The sequence below is a fragment of the Pristiophorus japonicus genome, chromosome 30 (assembly GCF_044704955.1).
Source record: "Pristiophorus japonicus isolate sPriJap1 chromosome 30, sPriJap1.hap1, whole genome shotgun sequence".
NCBI lineage: Eukaryota > Metazoa > Chordata > Chondrichthyes > Pristiophoridae > Pristiophorus > Pristiophorus japonicus.
Window position 1 is genome coordinate 339,879 of NC_092006.1, and position 16,225 is coordinate 356,103.

The following is a 16,225-nucleotide window of genomic DNA, read 5'->3' on the forward strand; positions in this document are numbered from 1 at the left end:
ATTGCAGAGAGAAGTGATCGGGGCCCAGGAGAGGCGAGGGCCCAGGGGCAGCACGGGCCAGCCCACACTGCGATATGTGAGCACACTTGGTCCGTGCAGCAGAGCTGTTCTTGGTTAACCCTTGCCACAGTCCCAAGACCGAGCTCTGTCAAGCCCGTGTGGTGGCTGGTGTGCAACGGTCACCCCACGTTAAAACAATCCACCCACAGGCATCTTCCACCCTTCAACATGTAGTTCGGGATCTGGAATATCAGGCCCTCATTGAAAGACCTGGGAACCCATCCCTTTTTGGCGTGGAAGTTCATCCTCGACACGAGGGAGCATCTATGATGATGATTGTGAGATCCCACATTGGTCTCATCAGTTCCCTTCGAACTCGTATTCGTGTTCGACTCCGGGAGACTGCCGACAAAGAGTGGTTCGGAATCAGACAAAAAAATACATCATTTAAAAATATTTTTTATTTTCAGTTTTGATTATTTTCAGATGCAGATCACACTGACAACATTTCACAATTTTTTCCATAAAATTATCAATTTGGCAATTTTCCAAAAATCTTTTGAAAAGAAAAGAATTGTGTGTGATAGTCAAGACCAATATTACTATGAAAAGAATTTTAATTAAAAAAATAACATGCATTTGTTTTAAATATAGCCTGCAGTCCTCAAATGGGAGTGGAGTTTTATTCAACCAGGATATAAATATTATAATTAGTGATGAATGAGTTATTTAAAGGACAGAGGGTGAGAGCAACAGTGATACACAGTGAAAGTAAATAAATCAGTTTCAGGTTGCGCGCTTTGGTTTCAGTATTTCAATAATGTGAGGATTTCATACAAGGACCTAGTTGCAGTTTAGATCCCAGCCCTGCAGTCACAATGTTGTGAAAGGACTCCGCGATAACACCTTTGTCCCGTAGATAAAGCTTTGTTCTTCAGCACTGCTTTCCATAAACCGGTCCTTCATCGGAGAGCTCCCAAAGCTTTGGAGATGGAAGCTTTAAGTCTGAAGATTGTGTGAGTGCAGCTAAAAATAACATTTCTGCATTACAAGTACTCGAGCAGCTCCTGAGTCAACCAGCCGGAGGATGCCCCCTCAGATTCATCCTCAGCTGCCCCTGGAACTGATCGCCACCTGAATCAGACGCTGGTCAGCCTGTTGAGAAACAGCTCACGAGAGCGCCTCATTTACTTGTCTATACACCTTGTAGCACACAATGGCAGCAGAGATAGTGATCTAGGGTCACTTAGTGAACCCAGAGAACTCCTGCTCCACCAGAGCATGAAGACCCAAAGCAATCCTCAATCACACCCAATCTCAGACCAGAACACATCCTCACACCAACCTCATGTGGAACCCGAACCTCTTGCATACATACAGCTCAGACTGAAGAATTAAAAGGCATATTGAAAACTGAAGAATGGGTATCTTAACCATAGACACGCACGCACACACAGACAGGAGATGGGTATCAGACCACAATTAGCTATCAAGCTCCATCATGCGGCTGGGTTTACAGCCCACAGAAGGCTCTGTGGAGAAAACTTCAGTCGGTCCGGAGTTCAATGATTCATCTTTGAGGCAATAAAGCTTCAATTGAACAAAGAACAATTTACATACCTACTCGAAATTTGGCACCTGGTATTCAAGGCTGGGGTTTGGGGATAGTCGGTGTTAAGTCATTGTTCTGACTCATATCTCCTTGCCCAAAGCTTATACTAATCAAGTCATGAGTAATTGCAGTAGCAAAATTGGGAGTGTATACTTAGCTACTGGAAGGGCATTCACAGCAATTGTGGCTCAGCACGGGCGTGGTGGGAGTAAGGAAAAGTGCACAAAGTTCCCCCTGGCTGGGGAGTCTAGAACCAGGATAAGGGGTCGGCCATTTAGGACTGCGATGAGGAGAAATTTCTTCACTCATCTTTGGAATTCTCTGCCCCATCGGGCTCTGGAGGCTCAGTCGTTGAGTATATTCATGACAGAAATCAATAGATTTTTGGATATCAAGGGAATCAAAGGATACGGGGACAGTGCAGGAAAGTGGAGTTGAGGTAGAAGATCAGCCATGATCTTATTGAATGGCGGAGCAGGCTCGAGGGGCTGAATGGCCGACTCCTACTCCTGTTTCTTATGTTCTTATGAATTACGAGACACAGAGGACATGCAGTGAGAAATAGTGTGAAGTGGATGAGTGAGAAAGCAGTCAGTAGAGGAGATTTTGTAGGCTGATCAGAAGCAAATGAGCCAGATAGCAGCTCACCCATCAGCAGGCTCAGCCACAACTTTGTTCAAACATAGGCAGAAGAAAGTTCACCAAGAGCCAGGAACCAGAGACAACTTGCACTTGCAAAGGGATTCTCCTCCACGCAATGGAGATTGATTAGTGCGAAGGTGCATCTTAGAGCATAAACATTTGCTTATATATTTACATATAGTTTCTATGTTATGAATTAACAGATATCAGGAGATAAAATAGGCAAATATTGACATGTAACAAGTGAATCATTCTTTCCCTAACTAACTTCCTCCACATGTGAGTATACCAGCAGAATGACCTGCTCACCAGGTTTGCATATGGAGTCGATGCTAAAGGGGCGGCACCAATTAACCCCATTCGAGAGAGTTGAAAGGTCTTTGGCTGCTGGACAGTTTTGGCCCCAGCAGTGCACAGTGAATGGATTTTTATGTTAGGCTGCAGTCACAACACCAGCTTCACTCGAAACCTTGAGAGGGCAGCCGATATTCTGTGAGATTGCACACCTAGAATCAGAATCCACACCAATGTCTAAAAAATGCCCTGTGCAGCAGAACTGGTTAAAGTGACAATACTGAACAGTGTATTAGCATGATACATGTGGGCAATTAACGGAAGGTCACAACTTCAGGCACAGTATGAAAAGTTGCAGTCAGTTTGACTATCCCTGCTACCTCTCCTGTTACGTCACCAAGCCAATCGAATGCTTCAGAAATGACCCCACACCAGAAACAATACGTTCACATTCAATTTGCACAAATAGATTTCAGAAATTAAACTTAATAAAACCAGGAACAATGTAGAATCTCAACAGAATGCTTCGGCAATTGGAAAATAAACATTGCTTCCAGTAAGGGAACTGTACAACACGGCAGCCCGCAGTGATTCCTGTACAACACCACAACCCGCACGGACCCCTGCCCTCCTCTTTCTCCCCGACCCCTACCCTTACCTTCCCCCTCCCCCACTAACTCCTGTACGCTGCTGTTCAAGACTGAAAATTCTTGCCAATTGAAGGAACTGGACCTCTGACTTGACCATAGTGTGTGCAGCACGAATGGCCTCCCATCATATTCTATCCAAGCTGATTTGATTTCAGTCAAACAAAAAAGGACCCACCCCCTAAAAACACATTGAACATTTAGTTAAAAGTGTGCAGTAAAGTCCGCCATGCACCCACAACATGTCCTCTCGTTTCCTTCATGGTTCTGCTTAACGCGCACCTCACTGTTGGCAGTGGAGGAAATCCAGCATTTCCCTGAAAGAACATTTCTTTGAAAGTGTTTTTAAAATAGTAGAATGGATTTAAAATTAAGTTTCGTAAGCGCCCTCAGTTTGAATCGAAGGCAGCTTTCTGCAAAGTGTCTCTTCATTTTCTCACAAGTTGTCAGATTCTGCAGCATGATTGGTGTACGAGTACGTGTTCTTTCCATTCCCAGACATCTAAAAATGTAACAGCACAAATCACGGAATATTAAACAGTGTGTAATCAACTTCATTTTCTATATCAACCTCTATATACAGGCAACCTAAATACAGCAAAACTCCTTCGACCCTGCCCCACCAATTTTCTCCATTACCTCACCCAAGACCCCATTCTTGATGAATGAGCCTCAATAATGAGTTTTGATGGGATATTCAACTGTCAGAGGCATTACAGCCAAGCATAATCCAGTCCTCAGCCTCCGAACATTTGCTCATTTTTCAGACGTCAAAGCATGTAGGAGCAGAAAACGGGACTCATGTTTCCCACATGTCCAATCCAGGAATACGAAAGCCCTGTTAACAATGTTAATTTCGCCCTTTCTTCCTTCGGCACCACGTTCACCTGAAAGGTGGGGGACACCTGCATGCTCGCTGGTCGTAACTGAAGGTGTTGTGAAACAGCCAGTGTGAAATGTGCAGTGAGCTGGGGTCCAGCAGTGCTCCCTGCTCGCACAAAGTCCAAATACAAAACTGACCACTTTCATTTTCACACATGTGCAACCAACCCATCCAGTGTTACAGGAAAAACGTGTTTGCACGAGAGAGGGTACAAAGGAGATTTACGAGGAGGTGGCCCGGAATGGAGAATTTTAGCTAATGAGGAAAGACTACATAGGCTGGGTTTATTTCCTCTGGAACATAGGAGGCTGAGGGGAGAACTTATTGAGGTGTATATAATTATGAGGGGCTTAGATAGAATCGATTGGAAGGATCTTTTTCCCTTAGCAGAGGGGTCAACAACCAGGAGGCATAGATTTAAAGTAATTGGTAGAAGGTTTAGAGGGGATTTTGTGGAAATATCTTCACCCAGATATTGGTGGCCTGGGGTGGGGGTCTGGAACTCACGGCCTAAAAGGGTGGTAGGTGCAGAAACCCTCACCACATTTTAAAAGTACTTGGCTGTGCACCTGAAGTGCTGTAACCTGCAGGGTTACAGACCTAGAGCTGGAAAATGGGTTTAGACTGGGTAGCCCTTTATTGGCCGGCGTATAAACCATCGGCAGCCATTGCCTCCTTCTGTGCTGTAAATTGATGTGATTTGTGAAAAAATGAATTGGTATCCCGACCTGGAAACAAATGCATTTAATGTTTGCATGAGATGTTTACAATAGTATGCCGATAGGGTTACTGTAAAATTGAAAGGCAGTGTTCCACTCGGGAGAAATTACAATTGGAGATTAGCACAACATACAATGTGGGATTGAGCATCACTCATTTACAACACATGCCTCAGCTAGATCCTCCTGTTTATCTAGAGCAACCCAGTGCGGTCAGGTTTTAGCTTGGTAACCTAGCGACAAACTGCAGAGCCAATTGAAGTATGCTCAGCGGTTTCCATGGAGAAGCACTTTGGCATCTTTGACTGATTTGCACACCAGAGAGCTCCTTCCTCCCCAGAGCCCCCCTCGCCCACTTCAGAAGAGTTTTCACAGGAGAGGTCATTAAGTATCTCGACTTCTGATTCCAATTAGTGAAATATGTCGCAAGTCGCACTAAGTCGCACTGGTCTCCAGAGTCCATGCACTGTCTGATAAGTCCATTGGAGGGATAACTCCAAAAATGGCCATCTGGTTTTCGGCACGGAAGACGAACTCTATTTTTTTTTAAATCAGTCTTGAGAAGGCCTCAAAAACAGGATGCAGTGTCAGCAATGGAAGCTGATGGCTCAGAGAGGGTTCTTCAAGGAGCTGACGAGTGTCTTTGTAATATGATGCCATTTTTCTGAACCCTCGCCCCACATCTAGAAGGCCAAGGAGAGAAGTGGTTTTGGTATTGGGTGTCGAGCCCCCCAGAAGCCACGGGCAGAAATTGATGTGCGCTGCGCCAATTTTTCGGGCATAAAATGGTTGCACAGCGTGCCAATTTAGCAGTGGGACAGCCGGCCATAAATTTGTGGGGCCTTGTTTATTAGCATCCCAGGCAGATGTCTAAAACAGGCATTAGGCCCCTTAAAAATTTTAATTAGGGGCCCAATACCTGTTAAAAGACCCTTTTTCAAAATCTACCCGGGGTCTCTGAACAAGGCATTCAGATGATTCATATTTACAAAAAGCAGACGGTGGGAGAATAGTGCATTTGCTGTCGGGTGTACTTTTGTAATGTAGTTCAAAAAAAGAAAGAATTTGCTTTTACAAGTCACGTTTCAGGTCCTCAGAATATCCCAAAATGCTTCGGAGCCAAAGTACCATTAGTATTGTCACTGTTGTAAACACGGTAGCCAATTTGCACACAGCAAGGTCCCACAAACAGTGATCAGATACAGTGTTTGACTGAGGGATAAATATTGGCTAGGACTCCAGGAGAACGCTCATGATCTACTTCGACTGATGCCATGGGCTCTTGTATGACCACCCAACACCTAATCTGAAAGAGTACTGCACTAAAGTGTTAGCCTAGATTGTGTTCAATCCTGAACTGGGACTTGAATTCGCAAACTTCTGACTCAAACGAGAATGCTACCACTGAAGCCAAGGCTGATGCTTGTACCTTCAAAGAGTCTATAAGGATGATTGGTGGGGAAATGGAAAGTCACACTGGTGTTGCAGGGCCTTTGATGTTACTACTTCATAGTATGACCAGAGTAGAGGGAGAGTTTCATCCTTACAGTTTTTAAATAGCCAAGGCTTTTTAACTTAACAGGATCATTCCAATTCTGACTCGTAGCATTTTTCAGCAATTATATTTCTTCCCACACCCTGGTTTTCTCTGATGCTAAATGGGGTACAACTCCGCAGACAGACAAGTAGTCACTTTTCATATTGAGCCCAGACAGCGAGTACCAACAGGTTACACATCCCAAGAAACATCACAGCCAAGCCTGTCTTCACCCAATTACCACACATTCCACCATCCAGCAGGGAGCCATTGGATAGCAGAGAATAAGTTCGGGATCCTGTTGCTGATCACGATGCAGTGGAAGCCATTGGAAGTGTATTTATATGGAAGGCAAGACTCCGAGCCAGGTGAAAACCGAAGTGATCATCTTCACCTGACTCTGCCACAAATCTCCTACCCATCCTCTTCCCCGGCCACCGCCTTAAGTTGAATCAGACAGTTTGCAACCTCGGCATCCTATTTAGCCTCCATATATTGCAATAAAGTGGCTTGTGTTAATCACATAATCTTGAGTAAATGTTGGCAGTCAGACAGTACATTCCAGGCAGATCACTATCAGAGAGGGTGTAGTAGTATTATCAGGATAGAGTTTCAGTCACAGGTGCACAGCGCTGCTAACAGCTTACTGTTTTTGTATGTCAGACTCAGTTAAAATGGGTCAGCCAGAATCTCGAATCTCAGGATCATAAACAGCTTTGCTTAAAAGCCTGGAATTGGAAACTCTTGGGGATAATAATTGTTCAAACAACAAAAGAGAATTAGGAGAAAAATAAAATCACATCATGGGTAAAAAAACGCAAAAATATCTTCTTATTTCCCAGTCTGTCGCCACACTGCGAAATGACTGCCGCTGTAATCAAAGCTCCCAGCAACAGTTCATCTTTTGTAGTGCACTGAAGTCCCGATTGGCTCAAGGGCCTATCCAGTGCACACAACTCCCATTTATATTGTGGCTTTAATGTGGAAAAATGTCCCAAAGTGCTTCACAGAGGCAAAATTGGATGCTGAGCCAAAAAGGAGAGATTAGGAGGGCTGATCAAAAGCTTGCTCCAAGAGGTGGGTTTTAAGGAGGGACATCAAGGAGGAGGGGCGTAGAGAGAGAATTCAAGAGTGTCTGATCTAGACAGCTGGAAGCTCAGTTGCCATTGGTGCGACAATAGCAGGGAGTGACGGAGTGATGCACACGTGGGCAGAAAGAGTTGTAGAGCTGGCCGAGGCCATGGAGGGATTTATAACAATGAGGAGTTTCAGAGGAAGATATACTGAGGCGAGGCAAGGCAGAGTAATGTTCTGGAGATGGAAGTAGATGGTCTTTGTGATGCAGATGTCATGTGATCGGAAAGTCACCTTGGGTGATGCGGGCGGTGACAGAACTTTGGAAACAAAATGGAGGTTGGAGGCTATTCCAATGCTCTCCTAGCTGGCCTCCCATCCTGATCAATAGCTTCCTAACCCACACCAAGCTGCATTAACCTGTGTTACTGACCTACATGGGCTCCAGTGGTCCTTTCCCAATCAGTGACTCAGCAGGTTTAATAGGTTCCGTGCGGGTCTACAGCACCAATACTCAAAGCTGTCCTTCCCGCCTGGCCTGAAAGTGCTGCCTGTTACTGGGTGTCAGCTGCACCAGCTCTTCCCATTGGAGCCTTGACAATGGGTGTTGTTGGGCAATTCTAACATGGGGGCATCACATCACAACCCTCCTTAGCCCAGAGTGAAGAGGCCAAATCTAGTGGGTCAACTTCTGAGATCAGCAAGTTGGGGATCAAAACTGAGACTTCCCTGGTCGGTCTGACTGAATAATGTACCAGGCAGTGCATTGAAGTGCAGCGCTTGGCCAGGATTCTAGTTCCTAGGCATGGGGAGAGAGTAAGAATACAGAGGTAACCTCCTGTACCCTTCAAGTCTGAACTCTAGTAACTGACACGTGAAGAAAATGAAACGCATCCCGAGCACTAAGAAAAGACAAGATTCCAACTCCAGGTCTGGTTCAGCCTCATTAGCAGAACACAGTCAGGTGCAGATTTGAATCCAGATACACACACCTGAGCAGGAACATCCTGGTCAAACAGTGTCAACAAACAACGAACAGTCAGAGAATCCAGGTGCTAACGTGCCCCGCTGAGTTTATCAAGGCTTGTGACTGTAAACACAAAAGGAGAGTAACCCAAACAATGCAGAGAGCCGGAAGCTGTTCCCAGCAGAGGGGCCTGCTGTACAAACAGTGCAGAGAGCCGGGAGCTATTTCCCCTCTGTAACATCGCCCGTCTCTGCCCCTGCCTCAGCACATCTGCTGCTGAAACCCTCATCCATGCCTTTGTTACCTCTAGACTTGACTATTCAACGCACTCCTGGCTGGATTCCCACATTCTACCCTACGTAAACTGGGCTGCCCCCATGTCCTAACTCGCACCAAGCTCCAATCACCCATCACCCCTGTGCTCGCTGACCTACATTGGCCCCTGCTTAAGCAAGTTGATTTCAAAATTCTCATCCTTGTTTACAAATCCCTCCATGGCCTCACCCCTCCCGATCTCTGTAAACTCTTTCAGCCTCACAACCCCACAAGATGTCTGCGCTCCTCAAATTCTGCCCTCTTGAGCATCCTTGATTACAATCGCTCAACCATCGGCGGCCGTGCCTTCAGCTGCCTGGGCCCCAAGCTCTGGAACTCCCTCCCTAAACCTCTCCACCTCTCTGCCTCACTCTCCTCCTTTAAGACACTCCTTAAAACCTAAGTCTTTTGGTCATCTACCGTAATTTCTTCTTGTGTGGCTTGGTGTTAAATGTATCTGTTTTGTCTTATAACACTGCTGTGAAGCATCTTGGGATGTATTACTACGTTATATAAATACAAGTTGCTGTTATTGTTCTCCAGAGCAGGGGTAGCAAACACAAAGCAACAGTTCACCAAGCTAATCTGGAAGCAAGTCAGAAGATATATATATATAAAAAAGGCACAAACCGTTTCGCCCCCAGGACTCATCAAGTCACAGGCAGTCCCTCGTATCGAGGATGACGCTTCCATGTCAAAAAGGGATGAGTTCATTGGTGTTTCAATGAAGGACCAAATATTCCGGATCCCGACCAAATATTCCGGGTCCCGAACTACATCCTGAAGGGTGGAAGATGCCTGTGGGTGGATTGTTTTAACGTGGGGTGGCTGTTGCACACCAGCCACCACACGGGCTTGACAGAGCGAGGTCTGGGTCCAGTGGCAAGGGTTACCCAAGACAACTGGAGACCAGCTCTGCTGCACGGACCCAGTGCGCTCATATCGCAGTGTGGGCTGGCCCATAAAAATAATGGCCTTGCATGCACCAAGAGAAATTCTTACAGACCATGGGGCTGACTACTCGTGTTCTGACCAGTAGGGTCCTACATTACAAGCGCTTTGGGACATCCGGTGGTCGTGAAAGGTGTTATATAAGTGCAAATCTTTCTGCCCCTCAATCTGTAGTTATAGCCACCAGATGAGGGGAAAACCGGAGACTGCCTCTGCCAGTCCGGAAGGATTGATTGGTCTTGGGCTTCCCATTGGACAATACACAGATGCGAGTGAAACGCAGATATACACAGCAGCACGAAACATTCCACTCCCCGGTAACCATCAGATGCTGCTTGGCACAGTCCCAGCTTCATAAACCTGCTAACCAGGTTCACCTTAAGGGTTTGAGCCATTCCCACCTCTCAAAATTACACATTGTCTGACTGCCCTTTCACCAGATTCTAAAAGTAAGATTAAACTCACTGGGGTCGGAAACAGAAAACGCTGGAATTGCACTTGGGGTCTGGTTTCTGTTGAAGGATCCCACCTGCAACATAACCGGTCTTTTTCCTTTTGCGGACTAACAGTTGTGTATTTCCATTACAATCTGTTTTTATGTCATGAGTTCCAAGGTAGCTCACCACCACCTTCTCAAAGGCAGCTCAGGATGGGTAATAAATGCCGGCCTTGCCAGCAACGTCCAAATCCCGAGAATTTTTTAAAAATTCAATGATTTTGTTTGCTCCTGCTTATCTGATTATTGCTTTTACCATGAATTCCTTTTCCTTTGCCACTGGCTGATCTCAGACCTGAGTCACAAGAGAAGCATTCATTACACACAGGCATCTCCCCACATCTGCCAGACACCCTGGTCAGGAGACAGATATCTCAGCATACAATATCTCCAGGCCATGCGCATCTCCATAAGAATTCCCAGTGTATCACATTCTTGCCAAGAGACCCAGTTGATTGATTCCCCTGGGAGAGCCCAGTCAGTGTAGAGATTGTGTGGCCACTCTTTAACTCTCTTGCTGATTGCAGTAGCCGCTCCCCACTCATTATCAAGTTGATTTCAGAATGCCTGCATGTGGGAGACTCTGAACATATTTTTACAGCAAGTCAGAGCACAAGTTATCAGTGTAAGCCTCTCCATCACACCGCTACACTCCACAGCCTCCTCCTCCAGGATGTATCCAGTTAAGCATTCTAATAGTTGCTCAGTTAGTTTATCTCAGAGATGGGACAGCAGTTTTGCTTTCCATATTTACGAAAGGATATACCTGCTTTGGAGGCAGTTCAGAGAAGGTTCACTGGGTTGATTCCGGGGATGATGGGGTTCACTTATGAGGAAAGGTTGGGCCTCTACTCATTGAAATTCAGAAAAATGAGAGGTGATCTTATCGAAACGTATAAGATTATGAGGGGGGCTTGACAAGGTGGATGCAGAGAGGATGTTTCCACTGATGGGGGAGACTAGAACTAGGGGGCATGATCTTAGAATAAGTGGCCACCCATTTAAAACTGAGATGAGGAGGAATTTCTTCTCTCAGAGGGTTGTAAATCTGTGGAACTCGCTGCCTTAGAGAGCTGTGGAAGCCGGGACATTGGATAAATTTAAGACAGAAATAGACAGTTTCTTAAACGATAAGGGGTTATGGGGAGCGGGCAGGGAAGTGGAGCTGAGACCATGATCAGATCAGCCATGATCTTATTGAATGGCGGAGCAGGCTCGAGGGGCCGTACGGCCGACTCCTGCTCCTATTTCTTATGTTCTTTAGCAGAGGAGCTCTGCTTGGGCTCAGCAACTTTGGGGCAGGAAAGGGGGGAAATTCAGCTCGGTTCCTCAGCCATGACTGCCTTACAGTGCTGGAACAAAGTTCCGATTGTAACTTTACTTACTCGGTGTCCTGGGGCCAATATTTATCCCCCAATCAACATCACTAAATCAGATTGTCAGGTAATTATCACATAGCTGATTGTGGGCACTTGCATGTGTGTAAATTGCCTGCCGCGTTTCCTACATCACAACAGTGACCACATTCCAAAAGTACTTCATTGGCTGTAAAGCGCTTTGGGACGTGTGATGATCGTGGAAGGCGCTGTAGAATTGCAAGTTCATCTTTTCAGGAATTTTCAATTTAACTTTGAAGTAAGACATTTGTTTAGAAATTTGTTTACAACACAATTGCTTTCTGAATGCCTGCATTAAGTCACATCTACCTCCATTGCCACCGCAGCCACAGTTCTTTGCTCCTAGACTAAGTTCTTTCCGGCTTCTACTGGTCACAGAATTTTAATCAGAATCAAGAGGACATAGCATGCAGCTATCCCCTTCGCAGCGATCAGTCTACCTGGTTGTAGGGGTTCTGCTTGCCATTGGGTGCTGTGAATCTGCTATGAGACAAGTACACCGGATAATCATTGCGATCTGCCATTGGGTAGTAGGACCCTCGGGAACCAAACACTTCGAACTGCCCATAACTTCTGCGGCGACATAAGTAAATGATCTAGAAAGAGTGTGGGAGTGAAATGAACGGGTTAGCTCCACCAACCAAAGCAAGGATGTTGTAGTCTGAGAAGAAATTGAAAAATTCTCATTTGTAATTTTCAAAAATCACACAAGAGGTTTTGAAATGTTGACACCACAGCTAAACGACAAATCTGTTTGAATGTCACAAAGTTCCTCCCCCCTCCCCCTCTCCTCAGGAATACCGATCACATAACCCAATCTGTTTGAGCAGAGCGTACAACTCTAGGCAAGTTTTATTTTACAAAGCCTGCAGAAGGCCTTGCAGAATAATTCTAGATCAAACTGGAGATTCAATTTCTGTCCCAACAGCCACACACCAGTCTTGTGGAGGCATCAAGTACAGAGGTCTGACCGACACAAAAAGAACGTGATCAGAATCTGCATGTTCTCAAATTTCCACTTGACCTGAATTGCCAGATTCAGATCTCATGGAGGCCGAAATTCAGGGTCTCAAAGAGACCTGCTAATGCCCATTGGTGGCGGCCTTTCTTAAAAATCGAATGGCCGCCGTTTTGGGGCCAACTGGCCGACCCAACCCAAATTCAGGTCGGGGATTTTTCGGCCTAGACCCAATCCCGCCCAATTCTGATGACCGCTGAAAACAAGTCATCAGGGGTTACACCGCCAATTTTATTAAACAAACATACTTACCTTCCGATATTTAGTTCCATCAGTCGATCCCTTGCCATGCGGTGCCCCCGACAGGTTTTTTGCCGGTGCATCTCCTGCAGAGTGAGTGTGGCCCGGCAGTGTGGCGGCCACAATGTAAACATTTTTGCCGGCCGACTTCTTGATTGGCCGGCAAAATAGTGCCCCCGGGTTCGGCAGGGCGGCCAATGGGCAGCCTGGCACCCCCTCTTGGGTGTCGGACCGCTGGCCCGGCCGAAACCCTCCCTGGTGGCCCAGTGGCCAAAGATTTAAAATAACAGAATCTCTGCCCTGTAACGGAGAGGAGAGAGCGCAGTGATGCACACGCGCTATGACATCACCAGTACTCTACCGCTGTCGTTCCAGTCAGCCTGGCTTTCAATCTATGACCAGCCTCCATTACGAGTCATTTCCTGTGGGACAAGTCCTGAAAATGGCTCTTCCAACCGTATCGGAGCTCCCAGCGGTAAGTCCCACTCTAAAAATCATTGGCAGCTTTCTGGTGCACCTGAATTTCAGCCCCCATGCCTTAAATGTCATTTGGATTTGTTCCTCGTTCGATTTCCCTCTCCCTCCAGAGAGCGAGTCCAAACAAGGAAAGAAAGAGACCAACGCCACGCTTTTGTGGACGTGGAGGTGCAATCAGAGGGCCAGGCCACTTCAAGCCTGGATACTCCCCGGGCAGCTGATGAATGACATTGGCCTGATAGGGCCCCCAGAGAGATTATATGCAGGAGGCTTGCAACAAGGGAGAGAGGGGAGGGATCATAGCTGAAAGAAAGGTCAGCAATGGGCACAGACACGCACCAACACCATTGAAGACTTACGATCAAGAGGAAGATGATGATGAGGATCAGGAGGATGATGCTGGCAAGGACCAGAAGTGCAATGCCCCAGCCAGGTACAATAGGAGCTGTGGTTGTTGTCGCGGCCGTACTGGTGCTCGATTGCAACGCAGTCACTAAACAAACAAATTAAAATAAATACACAGCAACTGTCTGTTCTCCGACATTTCATTTCCATTTTACAGACCATGAGAAACATAAGAATGAGAAATAGCCACTCGGCCATCCACACCCCATTGCAAGGTCCCAAATGGGGCCTCATCTTCTCCTGCCACAGACCCGTGAGCCCTCCACTCCCTGCTAAATCAGGATTTGATACACTTCCTGTTGAATGCTTCACTGGAGTCAGTCTGTTCCACAAGCTCTCTATTTGAAGATATTATAATCATGGTCTCAGGAATTGTATTTTTGTTCCCGACCTCATTCCTTCCTTTCCTCCATCCCTCAAATGTTATTTCTTGTTCACTGCTTCTTCCCTGAAAGTGCCAGTGATGTTTCACAAGTGATTACTGTTCGAGTGCCTCGCGCAATTGACCATGTTCCCCTCCTCACCTTTCCCTGAACCCTACACTTGCTTAAAAATCTGTTACATCTCTAATTTTCTCCACTTCTAATGAAGGGTCATGGACCTGAAATGTGAACTCTGTTTCTCTCTCCACAGATGCTGCATTCTGGGGGAGAGAAGAGTAAAGACATTTGACCTTGCTGCACCAATCACAAACCAGCACCAGTCAATCCCCAGCCTTGCTGCATTGGTCTTATTCCCATCTCTCGCATATAACAATACCTTTTACATCATTGATCTTCAGTTTGTTGACCTCACCGTCCGTCAATGCGTTAGTAAACGCTTCCTGAACAGTGTCCGAGTTTAGAGAGCTCGCTGGTTTGAAGGTAGATTTAGTTGTAGCAACAACTGACCCTTGGCTTAAAAATAAAACAAAATAACCAGTCACAAACCATTGATTAAAAATCTCCGCTTCAGTGGGGCAGCAGCACTGGACACAGCCTTACAGACCAGAAAAGCCCTTGCTCCAAACTTTCATCTGCTGATCTGTGTCAGCCAGCAGCGAAAGCACAACAATTGGCAGCGTTTTTATCCAGCAACAGGAGGGCAGCGACTACAGTAATAACCCAATCCCTTAACTAAAGCTTTGCATTGCTTCAGCAAATGTACCCACGATAGGGGAGGCCCATATTCCTTCTACAGAAATTACAGTCTGAAGACTTAAAACTCCAGATGGGGTGAAGTTCAATCAGAACCTGCTGTCATCTTGGAACCAGAAGTTGGTACAATATAGATTTACACACACACACAAGCAACTGCTTACTCTCCCCCCCCCACCCCCCCAGCCCAAAACCCCCCTTCTGTCGGCATTGACTCTTGGTGTGGTAACATTTCACCTGTGAACCTGCAGTGACTGTTGGCAGGATATTTGACTGCTTATAGCATCACAAATGAGCCCAGGCCAATCATCCGCCAGATGGAGTCACTGCATAACCATATAACCATCAGGAAACAGGACACCTGTACAGAAATCAAATTGAGCATGATCACCCTTGGGGGAGCAGTGTACCAGTGAAGCCCCTATATTTGGAGGACCAAGAACAGATCTTGAGGGGACCAGAACGATAGGTGTGACTCTACCTCATGCATTACGTATGTACTGTACCTATTCTTATCCCAGGCAGTGACCCGGCCAGTCCTTCCTGGTGTAGGACTGAGATGCGGATAAATTTCTTCACTCAGAGGGTTGTGAGTCTTTGAAATTCTCTACCCCAGAGGTCCGTTGACTATATTCAAGACAGAGATGGATAGATTTTTGGTTACTAAGGGAATCGAGGGATATGGGGATAGTGCAGGCAAGTCAAGTTGAGCTAGAAGATCAGCTGTGATCTTATTGAATGGCGAAGCAGCACGAGGGACCGAATGGCTGACTCCTGCTCCTATTTCTTATGTTCTTATGTAAATCACAGATGTCTTGTATACAAGAGGCAACAAAGAAAGGGGCACAGAACGTTTCCTGGGTGGCGATATTCCCAATTACACATTCCCATCACTGATTTTGACGGGACCACAATGTTATTTTAATGATGTGATGCCAAAAAGGGCAGGACCTCTTCCCACATCTCGAGCTATCACAGAAAGTGAATGGTTTACCTGAACTGCAGAACCTCGGAGCCCAGGTACAATGTGTGGAGCTGGCACGCAGAACAATTAAAAGCATCGTCCATCTGCAACAGAAAAGTTACAAAACACTTATGTATCATTTAATAAAAAGAAAATAAAGTTCCCAAAGCCTGTGCTCACCACCAATTTCCCTGTACCCTTTCTCACCTCACTAACCCCTGCCCATACTGTGTGTTCATCACCAACAATCCCAAATACCTGGCCCTCATACCCTGTTGTCACGAACAACAATCCCCAATTCCTTGCTCTCACCACCAATGCTCCCAGAACCAATTGCCTCATATTCCAGTCTTGCCACCAACTGCTAACATGTCCTGCTGTCTCCTCAAAATACCCTGCTTTATTCAATCATGGTCTTGCCACTAACTGCCTCTAACATACCCCATTCTCA

The 16,225-nt window shown here is 46.1% G+C and overlaps 1 protein-coding gene across 1 annotated transcript in view; it reads right to left on the reverse strand.

Moving 5' to 3' along the window:
• Window positions 1–3,220: 3,220 nt before the first annotated feature.
• LOC139240131 (mucin-1-like) overlaps window positions 3,221–16,225 on the reverse strand; it is a 119,954-nt gene continuing 106,949 nt past the window's right edge. The window contains exons 3-7 of the mRNA XM_070868506.1: window positions 15,805–15,878; window positions 14,434–14,570; window positions 13,629–13,762; window positions 11,975–12,130; window positions 3,221–3,697 (exon numbers count right to left, since the gene is read on the reverse strand). Coding sequence (XP_070724607.1) covers window positions 3,632–3,697; window positions 11,975–12,130; window positions 13,629–13,762; window positions 14,434–14,570; window positions 15,805–15,878 — 567 coding nt within the window. The 3' untranslated portion in view covers window positions 3,221–3,631. The remainder of the gene's footprint in view (window positions 3,698–11,974; window positions 12,131–13,628; window positions 13,763–14,433; window positions 14,571–15,804; window positions 15,879–16,225) is intronic.